Source organism: Otolemur garnettii, unplaced genomic scaffold (genome assembly GCF_000181295.1).
Source record: "Otolemur garnettii isolate 467f Iridium unplaced genomic scaffold, OtoGar3 scaffold00063, whole genome shotgun sequence".
NCBI classification, from domain to species: Eukaryota; Metazoa; Chordata; class Mammalia; order Primates; family Galagidae; genus Otolemur; species Otolemur garnettii.
This window is the reverse complement of record NW_003852458.1, coordinates 5,672,511-5,694,889: the sequence shown is the minus strand read 5'-3', so window position 1 is coordinate 5,694,889 and position 22,379 is coordinate 5,672,511. Positions and strand designations below refer to the sequence as shown.

The 22,379-nt window shown below is 42.1% G+C and overlaps 1 protein-coding gene across 1 annotated transcript in view; it reads right to left on the bottom strand.

Moving 5' to 3' along the window:
- Positions 1-21,624: 21,624 nt before the first annotated feature.
- Positions 21,625-22,379, bottom strand: part of WDR70 (WD repeat domain 70) — a 289,355-nt gene continuing 288,600 nt past the window's right edge. Inside the window, exon 18 of the mRNA XM_012807055.1 lies at positions 21,625-21,806. Coding sequence (XP_012662509.1) covers positions 21,719-21,806 — 88 coding nt within the window. The 3' untranslated portion in view covers positions 21,625-21,718. The remainder of the gene's footprint in view (positions 21,807-22,379) is intronic.

Sequence of the window (22,379 nt, the reverse complement as noted above, 5' to 3'; positions counted from 1 at the left end):
TATAAGAGGGACTTTACCTAACAAATGCAATCAGTGTAACCTGGTTTCTTGTACCTTCAATGAATCCCCAACAATAAAAAATAATAATAAAAAGATATTTTAAAGAATATGTAAATGCCTTAATTTCTTCACCATCATGACTATCTTGTTCATTAACATGAATTCACCAATTTCAATCTTCAGGGAATCTATGACTACACAGTTTTGTAGAGGAGAGAAAGCTTTGTCTTCTCTTAACAAAAAGGACGTGCCCATCCACATGGGGTTTGTAGGCAATGGGAGCAGAGAGCGTGCTTACAGGTGTGGGTCTGGTCAGTGGCCTCTCATTGAGGAGGGCCATGTTTGGAAAGGGAACCTTAGATTGGGGACTTCCTGTTTTTGGGCCCCATGACAAGACCCATTCAATGTTATCTCCCCTTCCCTAGGTGCCCCCATCAGACATTAGATTCCTGGTGTTTACGCTACGCATGGAGGGAAGGACCCTGCTGTTCCAGTATGACATTCCAGACTTTGCCATGGTGATTTCCCACTGGAAATTAAGTAATCTACCTTCTGCTTTTTTCTTGGTTTTGGGAGTTTGAGGAGGATGGGTCTGTCCCTGGACTTGTCCTTAATTGTAGACAAAATGCAGTGACAGCCTCTCAGGAGTTAGCAGCTCTGACAGGCCACTGGCCTCCGTCCCACTTACATTTCCCCAGGAATGATGTGAGCTCTCTTTTTTTAAACTGGGTCTCTCTACTTGGCTCACCTGCTACCTCTTTCCGCCACCTCCTCCTCCTTTCTCCTGAATCTACCATGAAATTAGAATTTAAATGTCAGTAATAAACAACCTTTCCAAATTAATATTTTCTCGTTTTTAAGACTTAGGGACAGTGTTTTTAGATTTTGACTTCTATATTGCAAAAGGGGTACTCAGAAAAATGATAGTATTCACAGCTGAGTTGGGTAAGTTCCTTAAAGTAACAATTTCTGGATATATTTTGTAGAGTCACAGCTTAGAAAAGCAAAAGCTCCCTAATGGCCTTAAGAATGAAACTGTCCTCAGACTGGCAATCACAGGAACTTATAAACATTTTCTCACATTTTTCTAACCATCCATCCAAATGCAAAGACGGGAAACACAAATAGTGCAGAAAAGTGCTGATGTTGCTGGGGCATTGCCTGGCCCCTGATCCCAGCCATCCCATGAGCAAACATGCATGTGGGCACACACATGAACACAAGCAATGGGGATGACAGATGGGGACGCAGCCATGAAATCAAGAGGCAGCTGCTGAGACCTGCAGGTGAAGTAGAATCCACACCAGCCTGCAAACCTGCTCTGTTTTAACCACACCCCCAGGCTTCATTCTGCCTTCTGACAACTCCCTGGACTTTGCCTACCCTATGGATGGCCTTTACTGACATCTATCTTCTCAACTGTGTTGCTCCCAGAGACCTTGGGTCCTTAGGATAGATAGTGTTTATGGTGCCTTCTGCTTTCCTTGTATCTCATAAGGATGACCTCATTTAATCCTGGCCAAACCTGGGGGAAGACAATTAGTTCCAAATCTGGTACTCGTAACCTGCCTAGGGCCAGGATTTACCCCAGGGTAGTCTGACTCCAAAGCACCAACACTGTCTTTCCATAACACCCTCTGAGGTAAGGCAGTTTCCTTTAACAGATGGTGGGTGAGTTACAGAAGTCACAGCCACCAAGTGAGCAAGGATGTGAATGAAGCAGAATGTTGTTTTGTGCTCGGCTGCCTGACCAACACACGTATTTGTAGGAGGGACACAGCAACACAGAGGGGCAAGCAGTCACCCATAAACCAGAATGTCAGGGGTTTAGTCAGCCTGTGGCACTTCTAAATTGGGTTGCCCCAACTTAAGTTACCTGTATTTCCTTGCTGTTTCCTCATCTATAAAATAATGATAAACAATGTCTTCTTCTCAAGGCTACTATGAGGATAAATGAGTCAATAGAAATGAAGATTACAAAATTTTCTACAAATCATATCATGTATACATACATGTTTTTGTATGTATGTATATATGTATGTGACCGATAAAACAATATTTTAGAGACATTTAAGTCATTTATTAGCTTTTTTTTTTTTTTGGTTGTAGTTTGGCCGGGGCCAGGTTAGAACCTGCCACCCTTGGTATCTGGGGCCAGTGCCCTACCCACTGAGCCACAGGTGTTACCCCATTTATTAGCTTTGCTCTTCAATATAATGTTTAATTTCTCTTGGCCTCCATTTCCCCATCTGTAAAATGTGGCTGTAGGGCTCAATGACCTGTAAGCTGCTGTCTAGCTCTGACATTCAGCAGCTCAGTGACTCTTCCTGACTCCTACCATGCTTTCCAACAAGGCCTTGGTGGCTAAGAAACCCCAAGGACGGGGATCCCTTCACAGAGCCATGTCTCTCCCCAACCAGGACTGGGCTGAAGATTAAAGAGTAAAAGTGCCCCTTGAGAATGTTCAGATACAAAAAACATGATAAAGAGAAATAATAAACATATTCCCTCAACAATATTTATTTATGGCTCAGCGCCTATAGCTCAAGCAGCTAAGGCACCAGCTACATATACCAGACCTGAAGGGTTCGAATCCAGCCCAGGCCTGCCAAACAACAATGACAACTATAAGCAAAAATAATAGCCGGGCATTGTGGCAGGTGCCTGTAGTCCCAGATACTTGGGAGGCTGAGGCAAGAGAATCACTTAAGCCCAGGAGTTGGAAGTTGCTGTGAGCTATGATGCCACGGCACTCTACCCAGGGTGACAGCTTGAGGCTCTGTCTCTACCCCCCCCAAACAATATTTATTTATGAATGTTAAGGCACATATGGTATTTTGGGGATAAGACTAAGCTCAAGAGACTATCCAGAGGAGGAAAGTAATTTTAAATAAATGTTTTCCCAGGCTGCACATGGTGGTTCATACCTGCAATTCCAGCATTTGGGGAGGCCAAGGCAGGAGGATCACTTGAGGCCAGGAGTTTGAGACCAGCCTGAGCAACACTGAGAGACCCCATTTCTATTTTTAAAAACATAGAAAAATTAACCTGGTGTAGTATTGGTGTGTATGCCTGCAGTCCCAGATATTCAGGAAGTTGAGGGAAGAGGAGTTCTTAAGCTTAGGAGCTTGAGGTTGCTATGAGCTATGATGTTGCCACTGCACTTCAGCCTGGGCTCCAAAAAAGAAAAAAAAGATTAAAAACTTGTTTACCCAGGTAATTATTTCATAGAGTTGTGACATGTTCTATGGGGGAGTAGGACTGTTTGCCAAGAAATTATATAATTGCAGAGGGGGATCAGGAGGACTTCCCAAGGAAATGACATTTCAAGCTAGTTCTTGAAGGATGATCTGGATTAGCAGGGCGTAAGAGGGGGCGGAGGAGGGGGGTGAATAAGGGGGTGGAGAATGTTCTAGGCAGAGGATGTCTAGTACAAGATCTTTTAAAAGGAGAATTATTAATGTATTTGAGTTGCTGAAAATGAGCTGCTTTGGTAGTGAGAGGGAGAGCAGCGCGACATGAGTTCTTGATAAAGACAGGAACAGGTCACACAGGGTCTTCTAAGTCAACCTTAGGAATTTGACCTATAAGAGCACATAGATGGTACTGGAAGGTTTTGAGCTACAGAATATGTTCCAAGTGATCCCTGTGGAAGTAGTGAGTGTGAGAGAGTTGTGGAAAGGGTTGTGGGAGCAGGTGCAGGGAAGCCATCCAGGGGCTGGTGCAAGGGTCTAAGGCTGGAGCCAGGGGCTGGCTGTGGAAACAGAGAAACGTGGAAAAAGTTGAGAAATGTGTTAGAGGTGGAAGGCTCAGAATGTGGTATTGATTGGTTGTGGAAGGGGAAGAAAGAGGGAGGTGACTCACGCACTGTAAATTACAACCCACTATTGGTGCTAGTAACTTGCACCCAATTTGCAGACAAATAAACCAAGTCTCTGAAAGGCTGAGTGACTTGTCCTGGCTGAACAGTTCAAGGAGGGATTCCCAGAACTCCTGGCTCTTGGGCCATAAGGACATCAGGTTTGTCCCAAGGGATTTATCCTAGATGCTATCATGATTTCACAGAAAATAGTGAAGGCCTGATTTTACATGTGTTGAATTCCAACCACAATAAGGCCAAGGCCATATGATGAGAGGGGACAGGAGCAAGTGACATCATGAGTCAGACAGAGTTGCTATTCAGACATGTACTGCAGCCCCCCTTATGGGATTGCCTAATTATAGATCCTGAGGAAGTGCGGTACAATAATACATTGCACAGAAGCTGATGAATAATTGTCAGTGAGCCAGACGGTCCTGTTAATCTGACTTGATATTTGGAATATAATGTGTAATAAGCTCAATGAGGTTTTTGTGGGAAGCTTTTAGCTGAACAGGTCACAAATCTTTCATGTCCAAGAAAAAGACCTGTTCATTGAACAACCTTTTCCAAACTCTGGAATTAGTACAATTAAAAAGTATGCCTGACCTTAGTGATTTCTCTCCCCATGACCCAAAGAAAGGGGACACAGGTCACAAAGTTCATGTAAATGTGTGCATCTGACACGAAGCAAGGCATTTACATACCACTGCTCCTCTGATTGCCCTGATCCAGTGTGATATGGCCAAGATGAACACTAATTTCTTTCTAAGTATTTTGGTTTCAGTGACTATGGTTAATAAGTTTTACAATGTCACATGATTTTATGAAGCAGAGATCAGAAATTGAATCTTTCTGAGATCAGGGCCAAGCTGTTCCAGAGCACTATGCTATCTCGGGGACAATCTGAGCCTGGGGGTCCTCATGGACACAAGGACATTGGCCTCTTGGGGCTGCTGCGGCAGCTGCTGTATACAAAGTGTCTTGCATAGGGCTTGGCTCAGCGTGAGAACTTAACACATGGGCGATGCAATGGGTACATGAAAAATTCAGACTGGAATTAAAATGAACAGAAGATGATATAAATGGAATATGAAATTCTGATTTATTCGGAATGGTTGAATCACATTTGAGGGTCACACAGACATTTGAGCTATTATTTAACATGAAGCAGAAGCTAATCTCCACACTCTAAAAAAGTTCACTGGCTAAAATGTTGCTGGTCCTACCTGTGTCCCTCTACTCTCCCTGAGGGACTCATTCTCTGTTCCTCACTGCCCTAGTACTTGGAGGTCTGGCTATGCTTTGGGCCCTTCAGAACACAGTAGCTGTGGAGAACATGAGCAATACGTCAGTGCTGTTTCTGGCCTCTCCTGGGTTTTGCCTTCCTTCAGCTGACCAACATTTATCATACATTTATTTGTCCAGATACAGCACTAGATACTGGCTCTACCAAAAAGTGTAAGACATGCTTGTTGCCATGATGCAGTTCACGTTCCAGTGGGGAGAGAGGCCTATAACCCCAGTCAAGATTCACTGGAACAGGAGCTAAACGAGCAGGAAATTCCAGCTGAGGGGAAAGATGGGGGCAGCGGTGTGCAAGAAGGGCCTGCCTTTCCCTCAATTCCATCATCTGAAGAAGACCTGTGAGTCACCCCATTAGCCAGTATGGTGAGAAATGGGTTTTTCCAGGTGAGCATGAGGAGAAAGAGCTGCAGGGTGGTGGAAAGAGCATGCCTGAGGCCACAGACTGGGTCACTTTAGTCCCACCACATAGACACAGGGCAGAGGCAGGGCTGGCCTCCTCAGGCTGACACACCCGGCCAAGCCCGGCCCCTTCTCCTCACCTCACCCCACTCTCCTCAGTGTATCACTTTCTTTCACCCTATCCTTAGCTCCTGCCACCCAGAAATTTTTCTCCAGATGGGAGGACTGGCAATCATCTCCCCTCCCTTGTGTAATCAAATATCTCACTCTGAAGATATGCTCAGACTCCCTGGCCTCCACTCAGCCCTCCTGGTTTACAGTGTGCACATCGCAGCCAGCCAGCCCCACCGGTTTCTAATTAAAACGGAACAAGTGTTTCTCTAGACACAGAACCATTTCTTGGAGGAGAAACAACAGGTTCCTCTAAGGTTGGCCTTCAGGTCTCACATGGACAAGCTGTGAAGGAAAGGCAAACGGGCTGATTTTCAAAAGCAAAAATGGGCTCTATTAGAGTTATTATTAATTATCACTATTATTATTTTAGTGTACTGCTACTTGATACTGACCACAGAGAACTTAAATATGTCTCTGGAATGGCATTCCATTAGATAAAAAAAGAAATCCCATTATTTTAATGTGTTAGAGCTGAAAAAATAAAAAATAATTTCCTGTTCTCCTCAGGTTATAAAAATTTACATAATCTTCTCCAGATTGATCACATTCAGCACCATGCTATGGAAATGTAAACATTTCTGAAAATAAAACAGCTTTTATAATTAAAAGTTTGAAAAAACAATCAACACAAACCCCAAAGCCATCTGTGAGTGAACACATCCCTTGCTATGGGGTTTGTCCTGCATTTCCCAGCCCAGAGGTCACACACAGATGTGGTTCCCTATAGGCAGGGGCTATATTCAAAATATTGGATAGCCATTACAGCCCTGGGCAAGGACTAATCAGAAAATGGACATTGGACCTGGCTCTGGAGCAGGGTGCCAGAGGCTCTGCAGTGACAGGTGGAACCTTTTGAGCCAGATTATAGGGAAGTGGTCGTGGTGAGGTGCTCCTTGGGAAGTGGTCCAGGATGTAGGAGACACTAAGGGGGCTCAGGGAGGCTCTTCATTGGTCGCCATGTGACAAGTGGTAGGGCTATGCCAACAACCACCTACTAAATAGTGGTCCTGCCAACAGAGACTGGGCAAGAACCACAATGAGGAAACAGCTGGCTGAAGGACTGAGGGCCTGCTAAGAGGGTAACCATGACTTGTTCTCTGTCAATTGCAGCTAGACCTCTGGTTTTCCACGGGAAGTTAAAAATCTGTATTTCATTATGGCAAATAATGCACATTAGAAAAAAATAATACTGTGAGAGCCAAACCAAATAGGTCTGCACATGGACATTTTACAAACTCTGGTGGACAGCATGATCAAAGGGGTCAAGGACACATGGATGCATGGCCTCCACAGAAACACGAACCCCCCAAGTTGTTCCAAATGCCCCAATTTCTCTCCCGCCCCACTGTTACTGTCCTGGTTCAGGTCACCTCATGCCTCGCCTGCTTTTTTACAACACACTCTACACAGTATATCCATTCCATCACACATATGCCCCTCTTTAAAACTCCCCCTCCTATTGTATTGGCTTATCTACCTCACCCAGCAGCTCCACCTTGTTTACTGTTGTATCTGCAGGGCCTAGCATATAGCTTGGCACTCAGCAGGCACAAAAAGAGAAGGGAGGGGGGAAGAAAAGTTTCCTTCAGTTAGTTCCAGTCCCTTTAGTATCATGGCAAATAGCAGCACCTGATCATGGTATGTGGTAGGGCAACCCACCTTTACCTGACTTGGAACATGACTCATATGGCCAAAGTAGAAATATGTAAGAACGTGATATGTCGCGACCCGTCGGGCTCCTATGGCCCTGGTCTTGGTTAGCACAGGAAGGAACCAGGCAAGATTAGAAGCACAAGCTTGTGGAAAGCGAGCTAGCCCTTACTTTCTGGGTAGCCCCGAGCAACCTCTGCACCAGCATTTTATTGAGCTAGAACAACACAGGTGAGGGGAGTAATTAACAATGACTACGCACTGAGGGCACAGGCTCTTCTTCCACAAGGAACTCCTGTGGAGGAATGGCCCGAGGTCGCCTCAGCTGCAGATCATCTTGCTTGGATGTCATCTGGCTCTTGGCGTCTCCTACAGTGATATCTAAAGATTTTATATCCTAAGAGAGAGCATCAAATTGAAAGATGTAACAAAGACATCTGTAGTAGTCACAGCCACCATGTCAACTCAAACTACTGAAGATTTTTTTTTTTTGGCAGTTTTTGGCTAGAGCTAGGTTTGAACCTGCCACCTCCGGCATATGGGCCTTGTGCCCTACTCCTTTGAGCCATAGGCACTGCCCTGAAGAAATTTTTCAATAAGAACATAGCTCCAACTCTTAAATTTTTTAGAAAATAGAATTTACATTTCTTCTGAAAATGTAAGTACTTTGTATGTCTCAGGAGTTGCTCTTAAAGAGAGCATTCTAGTTCTGAAAATGTAAGTAGTTTGTATGTCTCACGAGTTGCTCTTAAAAAGAGATGGTCCTTGTTTCACAATGATGTGACTGTATCTACCACTGCAAAGCTGTATACACTTAAAAATGGCTAAAATGGTAAATTTTATGTTATATGTTTTTAACACAATAAAAGCTTTTAAACAAATACATATCTTTCTTTTAAAAGCACATACACAAAGGGTCTTCAGCCACTCTTCTTCTTCAGAGGTCCTTGTAATAAAAAAAGCTGGCACCAACACAAAATAGGCAAGGACAAAGGGAAATTGAGATGAGACCCATCTCATCCCTTGGTCCTTGCATTTCATGGTCCAGTCTTGGGAACAGCTGTGCCCAGGGATACATAGTTTCTCTCTAGTTTTTATGATCCCATTCTGTTGGGATCATCATTCATTCAGTAGGCATTTATTGAGTGCCTTCTACTGAAGCTCTTGTAGATATGATTAAAACATAATTTCTGTCCTTGAATTACTCTAAGTCCAAATTCTAGTGAATATATTTCCAATACTTGGAGTTGGAGGTAGGGTGGGTGCCTACTAAGGCCTAGCCTCTCTGTGATTCATCAAATCCTTCACAACATTCTCATGCCTGGTTATGAGATCATAGCCAGGCCACAGGAGAGACCCAAGACTGCCTGGTTATGAAATATCCACCACTTTCTTTTTCACTTCCAGGTATGAGAGCATCCAATGTTATCTCATCAGCTTCTTCCTCGCTATGCCCTGCTCTGATGACAAGAGGTTCTGGGCTTCCCTCAGGTAGTAAAACAAAAGCTGAGGGTAAAATGAATGGTAAAGGCGGAGGCAGCATGCATCTGTGTATGTCCAGTAGGCAAGAAAATGTAAACATACCCTACTCCTAAATCTAGTCTAAGCTATAAGGCCTCTGCCTTCTATACTCCAGGAATTTTTTTATCCTCACATTAGCTCCTTGGCAAGGCACTTATTCATATATCCCTACCATTCCCAGTGTCTTGGGAGGAATTAGATTGAAGGATATTAGACACAGAAAGCACAGAGTAAGAAACGTCATATTATAGATGAATAAACTAAACTCAAAGAAATTAGCAAATTTCCCAGGCTCACGACAGATTACTGGCCAAGCCTGGACCAGAACACAGGTCTCTGGATGCCTCCCATAATCTATGTTATACATGAGATACCTTCACTAAGAGAATGGAGGTAGACTACTCAGTTCTGGTGGGTACAATTTCAGGAAGGAGAGTCTGGTCACATAAACATTTTAAAAGTTTTTCCTGGCAATTTTAAATGTCTTTTTGATAACTCTTTGGATTAAAGTAATCATACAACTACTATACCCAATAATCAGTACCAATAGCCACATACCACATATTGGATTTTATACAGAAAGGCAGAGGAGTTACCAGGAAAACCCCACCCTGGTGACCGGATGGTGTTCCAGCCCCAGGTCTCATGCTGTGAGAGCTTGGGCAACAAGAGCAAAGAAATGGACAACATCAGGATCAGATTTAAGACATCCCCTCATAGTCAAACACCACAACCAGACGGCTTGGTGAGAACTTCAAGCACCCTTGTCCAACAGCCAACCTGAAGAGCAAGACCCCAACCTTAAGTTCAGCTTTCTAGATAGTGGGATAAAATTGGGTGTTACTGTTGACTCTAGAATCTATTTCTATGCCTTAGTTTCTTCATGAGTATAATACTTCATTGTGATGCTCTGTTGAGGTTACTCTGACAGTCAAAAGATATCTCTACTATCTTACAGTACCTTGCTTCTTAAAACACAAAGTATGGGCTGTTCCATTTTATAGGCAGAAAAATAGAAGATTAAGAGGTTTTGGTGGGCTGAGACTGAAACACTCCTAGGTCTTCACAGATCACAGATAAACCACATTGCCAGCATAGTCTTGAGGGCACCTGTGGCCCCAGTGTCCCATTTACTCAAGTTCAGAATCAGAGGAATGTGAATACTCTGTATTGTCTTGAGCAGTGTATCATGGAGAAGTGTCCTGACCTTCTGTGTCGGAGTCACTTGGGACACTTGTTGCAAATGCAGATTTCTGGGCTGTGTACCAGGAACTCGATGAATCTTGTAGAGTGGGGGTGGGGCTCTAATCATGGCCCCTGATGACTAGTGCAGCCTGATGTTTGAGTTGGTGTCTCCTTTTGTTGCACCACCCTTTCATGTCAAGACCCTGCACTGGGAGACGGAATCCATAGCGTGTCTTCACCCAGAGAGCTTCCCTTCAGGCAACATTCTTTCAGCAACTTGTAACACACCACAAGCCATCAGTATGGGCTGTATGAAGAAGGACTTCACTGGCAGTATTTTGAATTTCAGAAGGGGGAAGCGTTCAGCTCCCATTTCCCAAAGAATAGCTACTTCAACAAATAACTGAGCAAGAAGTTAGTAATGCAGCTATGACCACAATTATGCACCCCCCCCAGACAGATGCTGCCCGTGTGCATGACTTTGCTGCCCCAGTCATGGCTTTGACTTTTGCAGGGGATCTGGTCTGCATTCTTCTCTGACCAGATCACTTTCCCTATATTTGAGGGTTAACAAGATACATCTATTTATGAACAATGCCCATAAAATGCCTCCTTTAAGGGGTACAAAAACTCTTGATCTTAGGGTCAGCTTAGCCACACCTGCTAGTTTAAGTCTAGTTTAAGTCCCTGTGCCTCGGTTTCTTAGAAGCAAAACAGAAACCCTCTGGCAGCCCTTCCTCAGAGGGGAGTGGCCAGGATAAAGAGGCAGGATTTGCAGAAAGCTGAGCCGCACAGAGGAGAAACCTCAGCCCACACTCAGATTCCCCTGGTGTGAATTACACATTCTGGATTTAGGTGAAAATCAACATGGATTCTGCCTGCTGAGGCTCGTGCTGCGGGTCGTGCCAGGCACACCCAGAGAGAAAACCAAAGGGGTACCAGCTGCCTCTTCTAATCCTGTACAAGGGCCCTGGGGTTTCAGCCCTTGGCCTTGCACACAGCACTCCTTCTGCACACTCAAGTCAAAAGCCCCATGTTCCCCCTTGGCCAGTGCCTTTGGCCATTGGTGGTCCACTGCCAACACTGGACTATCAGACAGTGTGAGGAAGGAGGTGGCTTCAGCAATCACTATTGAAACACACGGTGTCTTATATGCTGCCACCAGGCAACAGCTGGCATGCCCCTTCCCCTCCTTTCTGTACTCTCCTCTCACAAGGTCTTGAAATTGCTGGTGGTTTAAAAACACAGCAGATTCAAGAGTGATCTGTGCTCAAAATTCTCAAAAATCTGAACTCTCTAGTGAAGCCTCTAAATATTTGCATTCTCCAATGTCTATTTTTAAAAGAACAATCTGAATTTTAAGTAGATGTCTCAGCTTAATGGAAAGACTTTAATATGACTAATTATGGCTGAGAAAGTTATCAAGATTAAACGAAGAAGCTGACTTCAGTTTCTCTGGACTGTATTTGAAAGTCTGCAAAGATGATCCATAGCCATTTGCAGAAGCCATTCAGAGATCAACAGAAGGCAAACCGAACAGTGAGGAAATGGGGGCTTAGTCTGGGCCCAGTGCGGTGGCTTCCACCTATAATCCTAGCACTCTGGGAGGCTGAGGCAGGAGGATAGAGACCAGCCTGAGCAAGAGTGAGACCTCCTCTCTACTAAAAATAGAAAACTTAGCAGGGCGTTGTAATGAGTGCCTGTAGTCCCAGCTACTCAGGAGGATGAGGCAGGAAGATCACTTGAGCCCAGGAATTTGAGGCTGCTGTGAGCTATGATGCCAAGGCACCCTACCCAGGGCAAAAGAGTAAGATTCTGTCTCAAAAAAAGGGAAGGGAAGGGAAGGGGAGGGAGGGGAGGGGAGTGAAGAGGAGGGGAGGAGAGGAAGGGAAGGAAGGGAAGGAAGAGAAGGAAAGAGAAAAGTAGAATTGCTGGCAAAATCATTTTAGTGAGGCCAAATTAATGTCACAGTAGACTGGCTTTTGTATATTTATTGCATAACCATAATAACTGTCACTTGCTGAGCATTTATTGTGGCTTGGCCATTAGTTATTTTCTTAGATTAATTCTTGTTTTATCTTACTAACAACCCCATGGGTTAAGTACTCATATCTAAGTTTTATAGATGAGATTGTCTCGGCCTGCTAGGCTTGCTATAATAAAATACCACAAACTGGAGGCTTAAACAACAGAAACATAATTCCTCACAGTCTAGAGTCCAGAAGTCCAAGATCAAGGTGTCAGCAGGTTTGGTTTCCCCTGAGGCCTGTCTCCTTGGCTTGCAGATAGCAACATTCTTGCAGATGGCCACATTCTCTACGCATATAGTCCATCCTCTATGTGCAGGTCCAGCCCTGCTGTCCTGTCTGGAATCCATGTTTCCCCTTCTTATAAGGACACTAGTCAGACTGGATTAAGATGCATCTTAATGGTTTCATGTTAACTTAGTCACCTCTCTCAAGGTCCTATCTTCAAATATAGTCACATTCTGAGGAACTGGAGTTATGGCTTCAATATATGAATTTGAGGGGAACACAATTCAGTCCTTACCAGGGACAACCAAGGCTCAAAGAAGTGAAATAACTTGCCCATGGTCACACAATGCATGCCAAAGCTGGGATAGGTCTCATTCCAATCAGGGATTATAGGACACTGACCTCCATGTATAGTACAGTTAAAGGAACATGGTCCCAGCTCTCCCATGAACTAACAGTGCATCCCAGCATAAGCGGCCAACCTTTCAGGGCCCTCTTTTCTCATCTGAAAAATATGAAACTCAGAGTAGATGATCTCCAATATCCTTTCCAGGTCTAATAGCCTTGCTCTTTTTATATTATTCTTTGGATTTTATGACATATGGTTGGTCACAGCTATGACTTACAGGATGCTAGTCCTTGATCTCCTTGGCATCCCAATTACAGTGTTGTTCTTGTGGGTAAAATACAATATGTTTGACAAGGGTTTGCTTTTCCACAGCCCATATTACGAGGTAGTCCCCAAGACACACTGAGGCAAAGGACTGCTTGTCAGCCATCAGCAGAGATAAAAGCAGTAACATTTGCATTTTGTGCTATTCTGTCTTTTCATCATTTACAGTTCTGGGAGTCTCCGTAAAGGAGAAAAAAATCAAAGCTGACTACACATAAATTAAAAGAATAATGTTGATTGTTGTTGACTGTTCATAATGACAGAGCTCTTAGAAGATGTGAAGAAGTCCAGTCACAGCTGGGTTAGGATCTCACATCTGGCTCTGAAGCAGATTCACAGGTCTCACCTCCAGGCCATGTTGTCAGGCAAAGAAAGTCATCCTGGGGACCCTCTTGGGGTTCAGCCAGCCTGAAGCTGGATAAAAGGAAGCACATGGCCCCTGGCAGGGGTAACAGCCTAGCCTCCACCCTCCAGGAGAGTCCATGGCTGTTGATGGGCCCTGAGCAGGTAGAGGCTAGATTCTAAAAGTAAGGTTGCAAAGTTTAGAAGTGAAGAAATACATCTGTAAAATATTCTTCAGGACTTTCTAGTTTCAGATCAAACACATATATGCCATAATACAGCATTTCTAAGCAATATCCTGAATCAGAATCTCTGAAAGCCTGCCTACTCCTGCCTTTTTAAGGTCCCTCTCAAAAGAGATACAGTAATAAGAACAACTGGTATAGAGTGTTATTGCTTGCAAAATGCTTTCATACTGTGATCCTCATGGGGCCTCCAGAGTCACTGAGGCTCCAAAGAAATTACAGAACTTGCTCAACTTGGGATTTGAACCCAGGTCTTCTGACTCTAAAGGTTTTCTCTATACTATGCATCTCTGAATAATAAGATTTGTTTCCCCCAAAAGAAAAAGCTTTCTTATTTTTAAAACAAAATAATAAGAAGAAAAAAGTCTCTGTACTTTGGAGGCAAGATTGCTGCTGGTCATTTGTCATGGTTGACTTGCTGTGCTTCATAAACAAGAGGCAATAGAGTCCAAAAGAAAGACCAAACAGCGCCCAATGCAGTGAAGACAATACTTTTTAATACTGGGGAGAAAAAGGACAAAAGAGAAAGAAAGCGATATCAAAATAGCCTATGAGAAATACAGAAGACAGCTTTCTCCTTATTCTAAATCTGGAAAGGTTTCAGATGCTGTCACAGCCAGCACCATGAGGGCCATTGTATCAACCATGGGCAACAGTGAGGCCACAATAGCTACATCAGGGTCCCAGTTGGCTCTGTGAGAAGCAGAACCAACCAGGACCAGAGCTCCACCCACGACAACCTTAGCCAAGTCTTGGATAACCTCCACATTACATGGCAACCTTGCAGACACGCAGAATCAAATCATCCCTGTTGGTGAAGTGTCTTCTCTGCCACCATGGTGACTCAATTATGCAGCTGTTACAGACTTGAGCTTGTTTTCTAAGAACATCCCCTTCATGTACAGTCAATCAGATACTAATAATTAATAACCTCAAGAGGCAACAATTATATTACCATTTCACAGTTTGAAAGCTCTGTTACACATATACTCTCTTGTTTGAATCCTAAAACCTCCTTCTGGCTTTAGGCTGGGTGGTTTGTACTGCCTCCATTCTACAGACAAAGAAACTGAGGTTCACAGTTTATATAGTTTCCCTAAACTCACAAAATTACTAAATAGGAAAGGAGAAACGTGAACTCAAGTCTCTGACTTCATATTTCATGCTATTTCCAATATACCAGCCATTCCACTGAGTAAGACTTCCTGATTAACATAGCAAATATTATTCCTTCACATGTTTATTTTTTTGTCACGGCTGATGAAATTGAGAGATCTAAGGAGCAGCACCAGATATCTGGTCACATCAGTTCTGTCAAGCAGATATGAGGAAGGAGTCCAGTGTTAGCTCCCCATGCTTCTAAGTGACTTGTAAATAGCAAAACCAGTCAGCCATAGACATCTCAGAGTAAAAAAGGCTGCAAGGAAGACTTAACAGCTTGCAACCACATGGAATCTTTGGACTATGAAGTTCTGATGCTGGATGTCCTGAGATAAGGGTATAAGACCCAGTGTAGAAGCCATTGCAGCAAGGAGAACAAATGCCAGGCAAGTGGCCTGAGGGGGAGGGGCAGCTACTCTGCTGACTGGACAGAACTGAAGGAAAGAATATCACAATTATTTCCTGCAATTGTTAACCTCTCGGCTGATTCACGTGGTCCATGAGAATCTTCCTATCCTATAAAATAAAGTCTGTCTCCTTACCTCCATCCCATCAAGAAAAATTAACTGAATTCAGTCTTAAAACAAATTCTTATTTAGTTCACCCTCAGAAGATTGAACAGGAAGATATTCTAAAAACTGGCAGCTACATATTCAAAATGTAAGATACATGAGCTGTATTAGTTATCTATTGCTGTGTAAAAATTATCCCCCAAAACCTAGTGGCTTAAAAAAGCAATTGTATGGGGTATGATGGCTCACATCTATAATCCCAGCACTCAGGGAGGTGAGGCGGGAAGATCACTTTTGCTCAGGAATTCGTTTGAGGCCAGCCTGAGCAAGAGCAAGACTCCATCTGTACCAAAAATAGAAAAATCAGCCAGGCATTATGGTGGGCACCTATAGTCCCAGCTACTTGGAAGGATGAGGCAGGAAGATAGCTTGACTCTTGGAGTTTGAGGTTGTAGTGAGCTAGGCTGATGGCAATAGGGTGGGACTCTGTCTTAAGAAAAAAAAAAAAAAGAAAGAAAAAGAAAAGAAAAAAGGCAATTAGAGTTTGTCTATCTTGAGGTGGAGAGGAGGATTCTAAACTCTGGTGTTGGACCTTGACGATATTCCTGCGATTTTATTTCTTCTTGTTCTGAGCCCATAGTGAACTCTGGAGACATGCAGCCTTGAAAGGCTACATCTGGATTTGAGTGTTCCTCACATGTTGTTAGACGTATCAGTGTCCTGGGGCTTCCTTCACACTTGCACAAACCGGTGGCTGTGAACAGAATGCATTCTCTCAGAGTTCTGGAGACCGGAACTCTGAAATCCAGGCACTGGTAGGGCCGTGCTCTCTTCATAGGCTTTAAAGAAGCATTCTTCCGTGCCCCTTCTCAGCTTCCAGTGGTCACAGAAAATTCTTGGAGTTCTTTACTTACAGCTACCTTACTCCTGCTTCGGTCACCACTGCTACGTGGTCTTTCTCCTCTGTGTATGTCTCTTAAGGTTTCTGTGTCTGCACATGGCCTTCTTATCAGGACACCAGCCACTGGCTTTAGGACCCACCTTAACCTCAATTTAATTAAATTAACTGCATCTGCAAAGAACCTATTTCTAAATAAGGTCACTTTCTGAGATTCTGGGTGAACATGAATTTTAGGGGGGACACTATTCAGCCCAGTATATCTCTATATTGCCCAGAACCATCTTCATCCTCTTCAACTGGGTATCCACTGACAAGGTAACTACTAAAATTTCAATGAACCTATATAGCAAACACGAGTCATTCTTTCTGACCTTTGCCTCATAATTCCAGCTTTGGTAACCAACTCTACGAAAAGAATTCTACATACATAAAGAAATTTTAAGCATTGTGCTATCTAAAGCAGCATTGGTTATAATGGCAAATTCAGAAACAATAATAGAATGGTTACATATAGAAAATACACCTATATAATGAACTACTATGTAGCTACTAAAGTCATATAAGAGGTTTGTAATAATATAGAAATTTTACATGCTATTTAACAAGTAAAAAATATACCATATTATTCATAAATATTATAACTGTGTTCTAAGAAGAGAAAATAAATCTCAGAACTGTATATAAAAGAAAAAAATTACAATTCATCAAAATATTAGCTTATATTTGAATGGTTGAATAATTTTTTTATATGTTAAGTTGTTCAAATTATATATATCTGTATAGCAAACAACCTCAAACTTAGTAGCTTAGAATGAAAGTAACTACTCATTTTGCTCATTCATCTGAAATTTGGGCAGGGCTCTATGGACATTGGCTCATCTCTACATCATGTGACAAGAGCTGATGTGACTTTATTGGAACTGAAGTCTCTGCTTTCCATGATGGCTCAATAATATGTTGGTTCTGGTTCCAGTTCAGCTGTGCAGAGCACAATTGGGCTTTAGGGCCAGGAATTTAAGTTCCTTTCCAGGTGGGCCTCTCCCTGGGCTGCTTGGGCTTCCTCACAGAATGGCAGCCAGATTTCAAAAACAAGTATCCCAAAAGAAAGAAAGTACCTGGTACCTCACAAAGCATCACTCTGCCATGTCCTATGGGTCTATCTGTCACAGAGCTGCTCAGATATAAGAAGAGAGAATTGTCAAAGAACTTGGCCATCTTCAATCTACCATTGTAAGGCAGCATTTTCCAAATTTTCTTTAGTAAAGTATTAATGTAAGAGGGTGGGCATGTGAAATACTTTAAAAATACTTTTAGATATTTATTTAAAAATTTGAAGACCCATAATATACTCTCTCATAACTTAGAAAACTACTTAGAATAGTAAATTTCTCTAATCCTTGCCCTCTTCTCCAGTTACATTACCTCTAGACACACACACACACACATAGCTCTCTCAAGATCTCCCATCTTCAGATACTTCTCTCATGGTCTGGTCTTCCTCTCAGTTCTTTGGTGAAAGTGTTGACTACAAATTAGCTTCAGTCATGGTGGTGTGTGGTGTGCCCCATTCCAGAAAGATATTCTTCAAAAGGTGTCAGTTAACAACTCTTTCCAATTTCCTGACCTCCTTACACACAAGAAGACTGAAAAACAAAGGAGGCATTATCACCTCTACCGGGTTACTGACGCCCGCTGTTTGCATATTTACATATATAAGCAGGCACGGGGCACCCTCCCTTTCTCCTACCCCATCCTGCTTGTCAGTTATTACACATAAATGCCAAAAGGCTCACAGTCACCTGAGATAGTTATATTGATTCTTAAAAGCTTTTCTCAGATTGGCTCAAGTTTCAAATATTTCAAGTTTCATAATATCCATCCTTAGATCACATAAAAAAGTGCTCAACCTGGATGCTGCCTTCATGAGACTGTGAAGCTGAATTCTTATTTTTGATGAGACAGAAGGCTAATAATCTTTTTAAAATAAATATTGAGGTCTGACTACAAATCAATATGGTTGATTGCCTAAGACTAAATGGGGACCAGTGTGTTACAGCTTGTAGTCTGTTTTGTTTGATAGTGTGTTTGTGAATGTATGAGAGTTATGTCCTGGTTTTCGTGTCTGAATGGCCCAATTTTAGATGGAGATGAAAAGCTACTAGCAACATCCAATATCCCAGAATTTAATGAGATTTATGGATCCTCTCCACAAAAACATGTACAAGAGGATAAGCAAAGTACACTACATATGATTTGAGGGAGTTCACAGACACCCTGCCTCAGTTAAGAGTACCCATACTGGAGATACCTCAGATCCTAGGTGACTCATGGTCTCATGACCTTCCTGGTACCAAGTCCAGTAGGATGGGAGGTGAGTGCTCAAGGAGTTGACAGTGGCTTGAGGCTTATTGTGTCATGCTAGGAACACCAGAGATAATCCTACTTCTTCGAAATATCACAACAGTTACCTGTGAATAAATCCCAACAGAGAAGAGATGAGGCAGTGTGGATATAGACCAGCCTTCGGTTAATAATGATCCTCCTCTCCAACCGTGAGGCAGAAGCACTTCTCATATCTCATTCTCTTCCCATTCCGTCCTCATCCTTCCCTGTTTCTTTTACTCTCTCTGCCAAAGATTAAGTAAGTACCGTTTCAGGGTGGTGCCTGTGGCTCAAAGGAGTAGGGCACTGGCCCCATATGCCAGAGGTGGTGGGTTCAAACCCAGCACCAGCCAAAAACTGAAAAAAAAAAAAAAAAAAAAAAGCACCATTTTAACCTCTTTCTCAGGGCTAGATCTAAGAATACAATTGTGATTAGAACAGGGCTCCTCTCTTTTCATTAAATAAGTTTATTGACTACTTACTGAACTCAATGCTCTTTAGTTTTTCTAATCTCCATCTTAGTGGAGGAAACACACACACACCCCTGACCCACAAGCCATTCACACATATACAATTACAATGCAACATAAAAGGAGGCTGTGATGGAGAGAGATGTAAGATAGGGAGGCTGAACCCTGTATGTTCCTAAAATGCCACACAAATGAATGAGAATAGCCTCTAGAAGGCTCTAGGGCAAAATAATGAAATGATAGACTGGTTTCAGAAGGCCAACTCTGATGCCAGAATGAAAGATGGTAAGGGGCTAATGAAGAACAGGGGGATTAATTGGAAGGGAGGCTCCTGAGTGATCCTCCCACTTCATGTTTTGGTGAAAGCTAAAAAAGAGTCTAAATTCTAGCAGGGGTGGTAGAGGAAAAGAAGAACAAAATACAAGAAGATTTAGAATATATAATAGCATGGGCAGAAATTGGCAAATAATGAAATAGAGTGGCTGAGGGTAAGGGAGGAGACATTATGCTAACTTCCAGGTCCCCTCTTTGATCACCTGGAAATCTAGTTGACCAAGGTGTGGAGGAAGATAATGAATCCTGAGGGATACACAGAGTGTGAGGGCTTATGGGGCATCCACCCTGGTGACCGGACTGTAAGTCAAATGAACACCATTTGCCTAGCCCCGGTTCCAATGTCTACCCTCACCAAATTTGAAATTGAAATCCTATGTGATATTGCCAACCTTCTGTGGAAAAAATAACTCTTTATTAAACTCTCTAGAGTGAGACAGATCCTCTCAAACATGAAAAGGCCCACTTGTGTTGTGGGTAACAATGAGAAAATCATTCGTGCTACATTTTCCTATCTGTCCTCTTACATCATAGCAGACTCCGCCAAGACCACTACGATCAACCCTCCACTGCTTTTGGCTATACAAGGCGAATACTTCCATATGGTGCAATGTTTATGTTAAGATGGGATAAGACATGAGATGCTTTCAGTAAATTTCATCCAAGAAGCAATAAATTTATAAATCTTAAGCAGCTGGAACAAAATTTTGGTTTGTAATTGATTTTGGATGAAGCATATTACAACAGGAATAGAAAACTTGGAGCAGTAAGTTAATGACTGATATTTAGAGATCTTGGGTATCTTCATACAGCCTTCCTTGGCTATGACCTCTAAAAGACTGACACCTTAAACTACTTTTGTCTCATCTGTGATATGGGCTTAAAATTGTACCCACTCATGGGTTTTCTGGGAGGATTACATCAGCTAATACAAATAAAGGGCTTAGACTAGCACTTACACACGGAAGGCACTCAACACCATTAGCTCATTCTTTATCTATTACACACAGGCTAAGTCACAAGGGAAGGAAAACGGGATGAGGATGGGGGTTGCAGGGAAGAAAATGTACAAAAATGCAGTTTTTAGGATCTGTCTATGGAAGAATGTCTACTGCTACCTCAGAATATGCAGACAATGGAAGTGAGAGGAGATGTGTAAAGCCGTGGAAGCAGCAGCTTGCTGACATACTTTTTGGACTGTCATCCACTTTTACAATTATTGAATTCCCTAGAACCAATGACAGCAGGAGGACTGAAGTAGTTACTTCGGTAATAAAGAACATAAATTGTCTAGATGAGACTATTTAAAATGCAAAAACTACCTCTGGTCTATGTGAAACCTAATCCACAGAATTTTATTCTATTAACTCTGTATTATTTTGGCCAAATCTCCAACTTTCGTTTTAGTTTTCCAGTCACAAAAACACAAGGATTTTTTTATAATAATTTTAATATCCTCTACTTAGGATATTATAGAATTTTGTAAATTAGGATATTGTAAATAGGATATCCTATTAGGATATTGTAAACCCCTTACATTTACAAAGTATTTCTATATCTTCCAAATTTAATGCTGATAAAAAGTAAATATCACTAGCCCCATTTTAAAATAGGAAATATTTAGTGTATATTTACTGAGTGCCATGTACTGTGCTAAAAGCTATGAGCATGTCCCATTTAATCCTTCAGACAAACCTAAAAAGTAGGTACTATTGTCATCTGAGGCTAAAAGAGAGAAGTTTAATAACTCTCGTAAAGTGAGCCAGAAGCAAACAGCAAAGCCAGGCCTTGAATCTACATTCGTCTCACTTCACAGCCTGCTCTCCTAACTCCTAATCATGTACTCTGTTGTTGAAGGATAATCACATACACGTTCTTTCTTAGTATGGCAATGCTTTTGGTTTGATCTTAGTGTAATTATATATAGTCATGTGAACAACTGATGTGGAACTGTACAGAATATTAAGCTTTTTGATCTCTAGTTCTATATTATGTTCCCAGAATTGCTCAAGTCAGATGTACATCTCAATGTACATTCTCCTCTCTACAGATATGATAATCTGTGTAAGACCAATAATTGCTGAATACATGCAAGTTTCCAAATACCTAAAGTACTTGGTAATAGGCTAAAAATCTGGTTTTTGTTTATTTGTAATACAGTTTAATAGTTGTAGGTAAGAGAATGTAAGCACAATTTTAATGAAGGGTGCCTACCAATCTTTTCAATGGTTCAATAATGCAAAGGACAAACCTGTTCATAAAAATGTATTATTTATTCAATAAGCATTACAAAAAAATCCTATCCTGTATCACTCCCCCTCACATGAACAGCTCTCAAATGAGATTCTTCAAATTTTACGTTTTTTCCATTGTGGCTCATTCTTTGTTTCTTCATCATCAGATTCAACTGGGGCAAACATGGTTTTGGGCTGAGTCCTAAAACAAAAGTTAAAGACAAGGAGGAAAAGTTTAGTCAGCAAGTGTTTATTATATTAGACTTTGCTTTTTTTACCAAGTGGGAGCAAATGTGAAGAACCAATTACACTTCAATTATTCAATGTAATCATTAAACTTCTGGCAAAGAAAAGCATAATGGAAATTTAATTATGTTCAGGAAAAGAGCCAAAGAGTCTTCTAAAGGTTTTCCTTCTGTGGCATGCTATATACACCATCCTTTCCTTAAATAAAATGAAGACACATCAAATTCAGTGGGCCCTCACACATCATAACCACCCTTTACCTAAAATTCAGGGTAACGGGGACCATTTGCAAGGACAAACTATCAACAAGGAAGAATCTACATGATCTTTATTTATAGTACTCTGGGTTGTTCCTAGACTTAACTAGTCCAAATGCATGTGACCATTGTGCACATAAACAGAATTTGAGTTAATAGTTTTCCTATCTAATGAATTTGAGCCAGTAAAAATAGAAAGCAAAACAAACAAATGAATACCCACCTACACCCTCACACTCAGGCCAATGCATGGAAATGTCAAGTATTTTAGG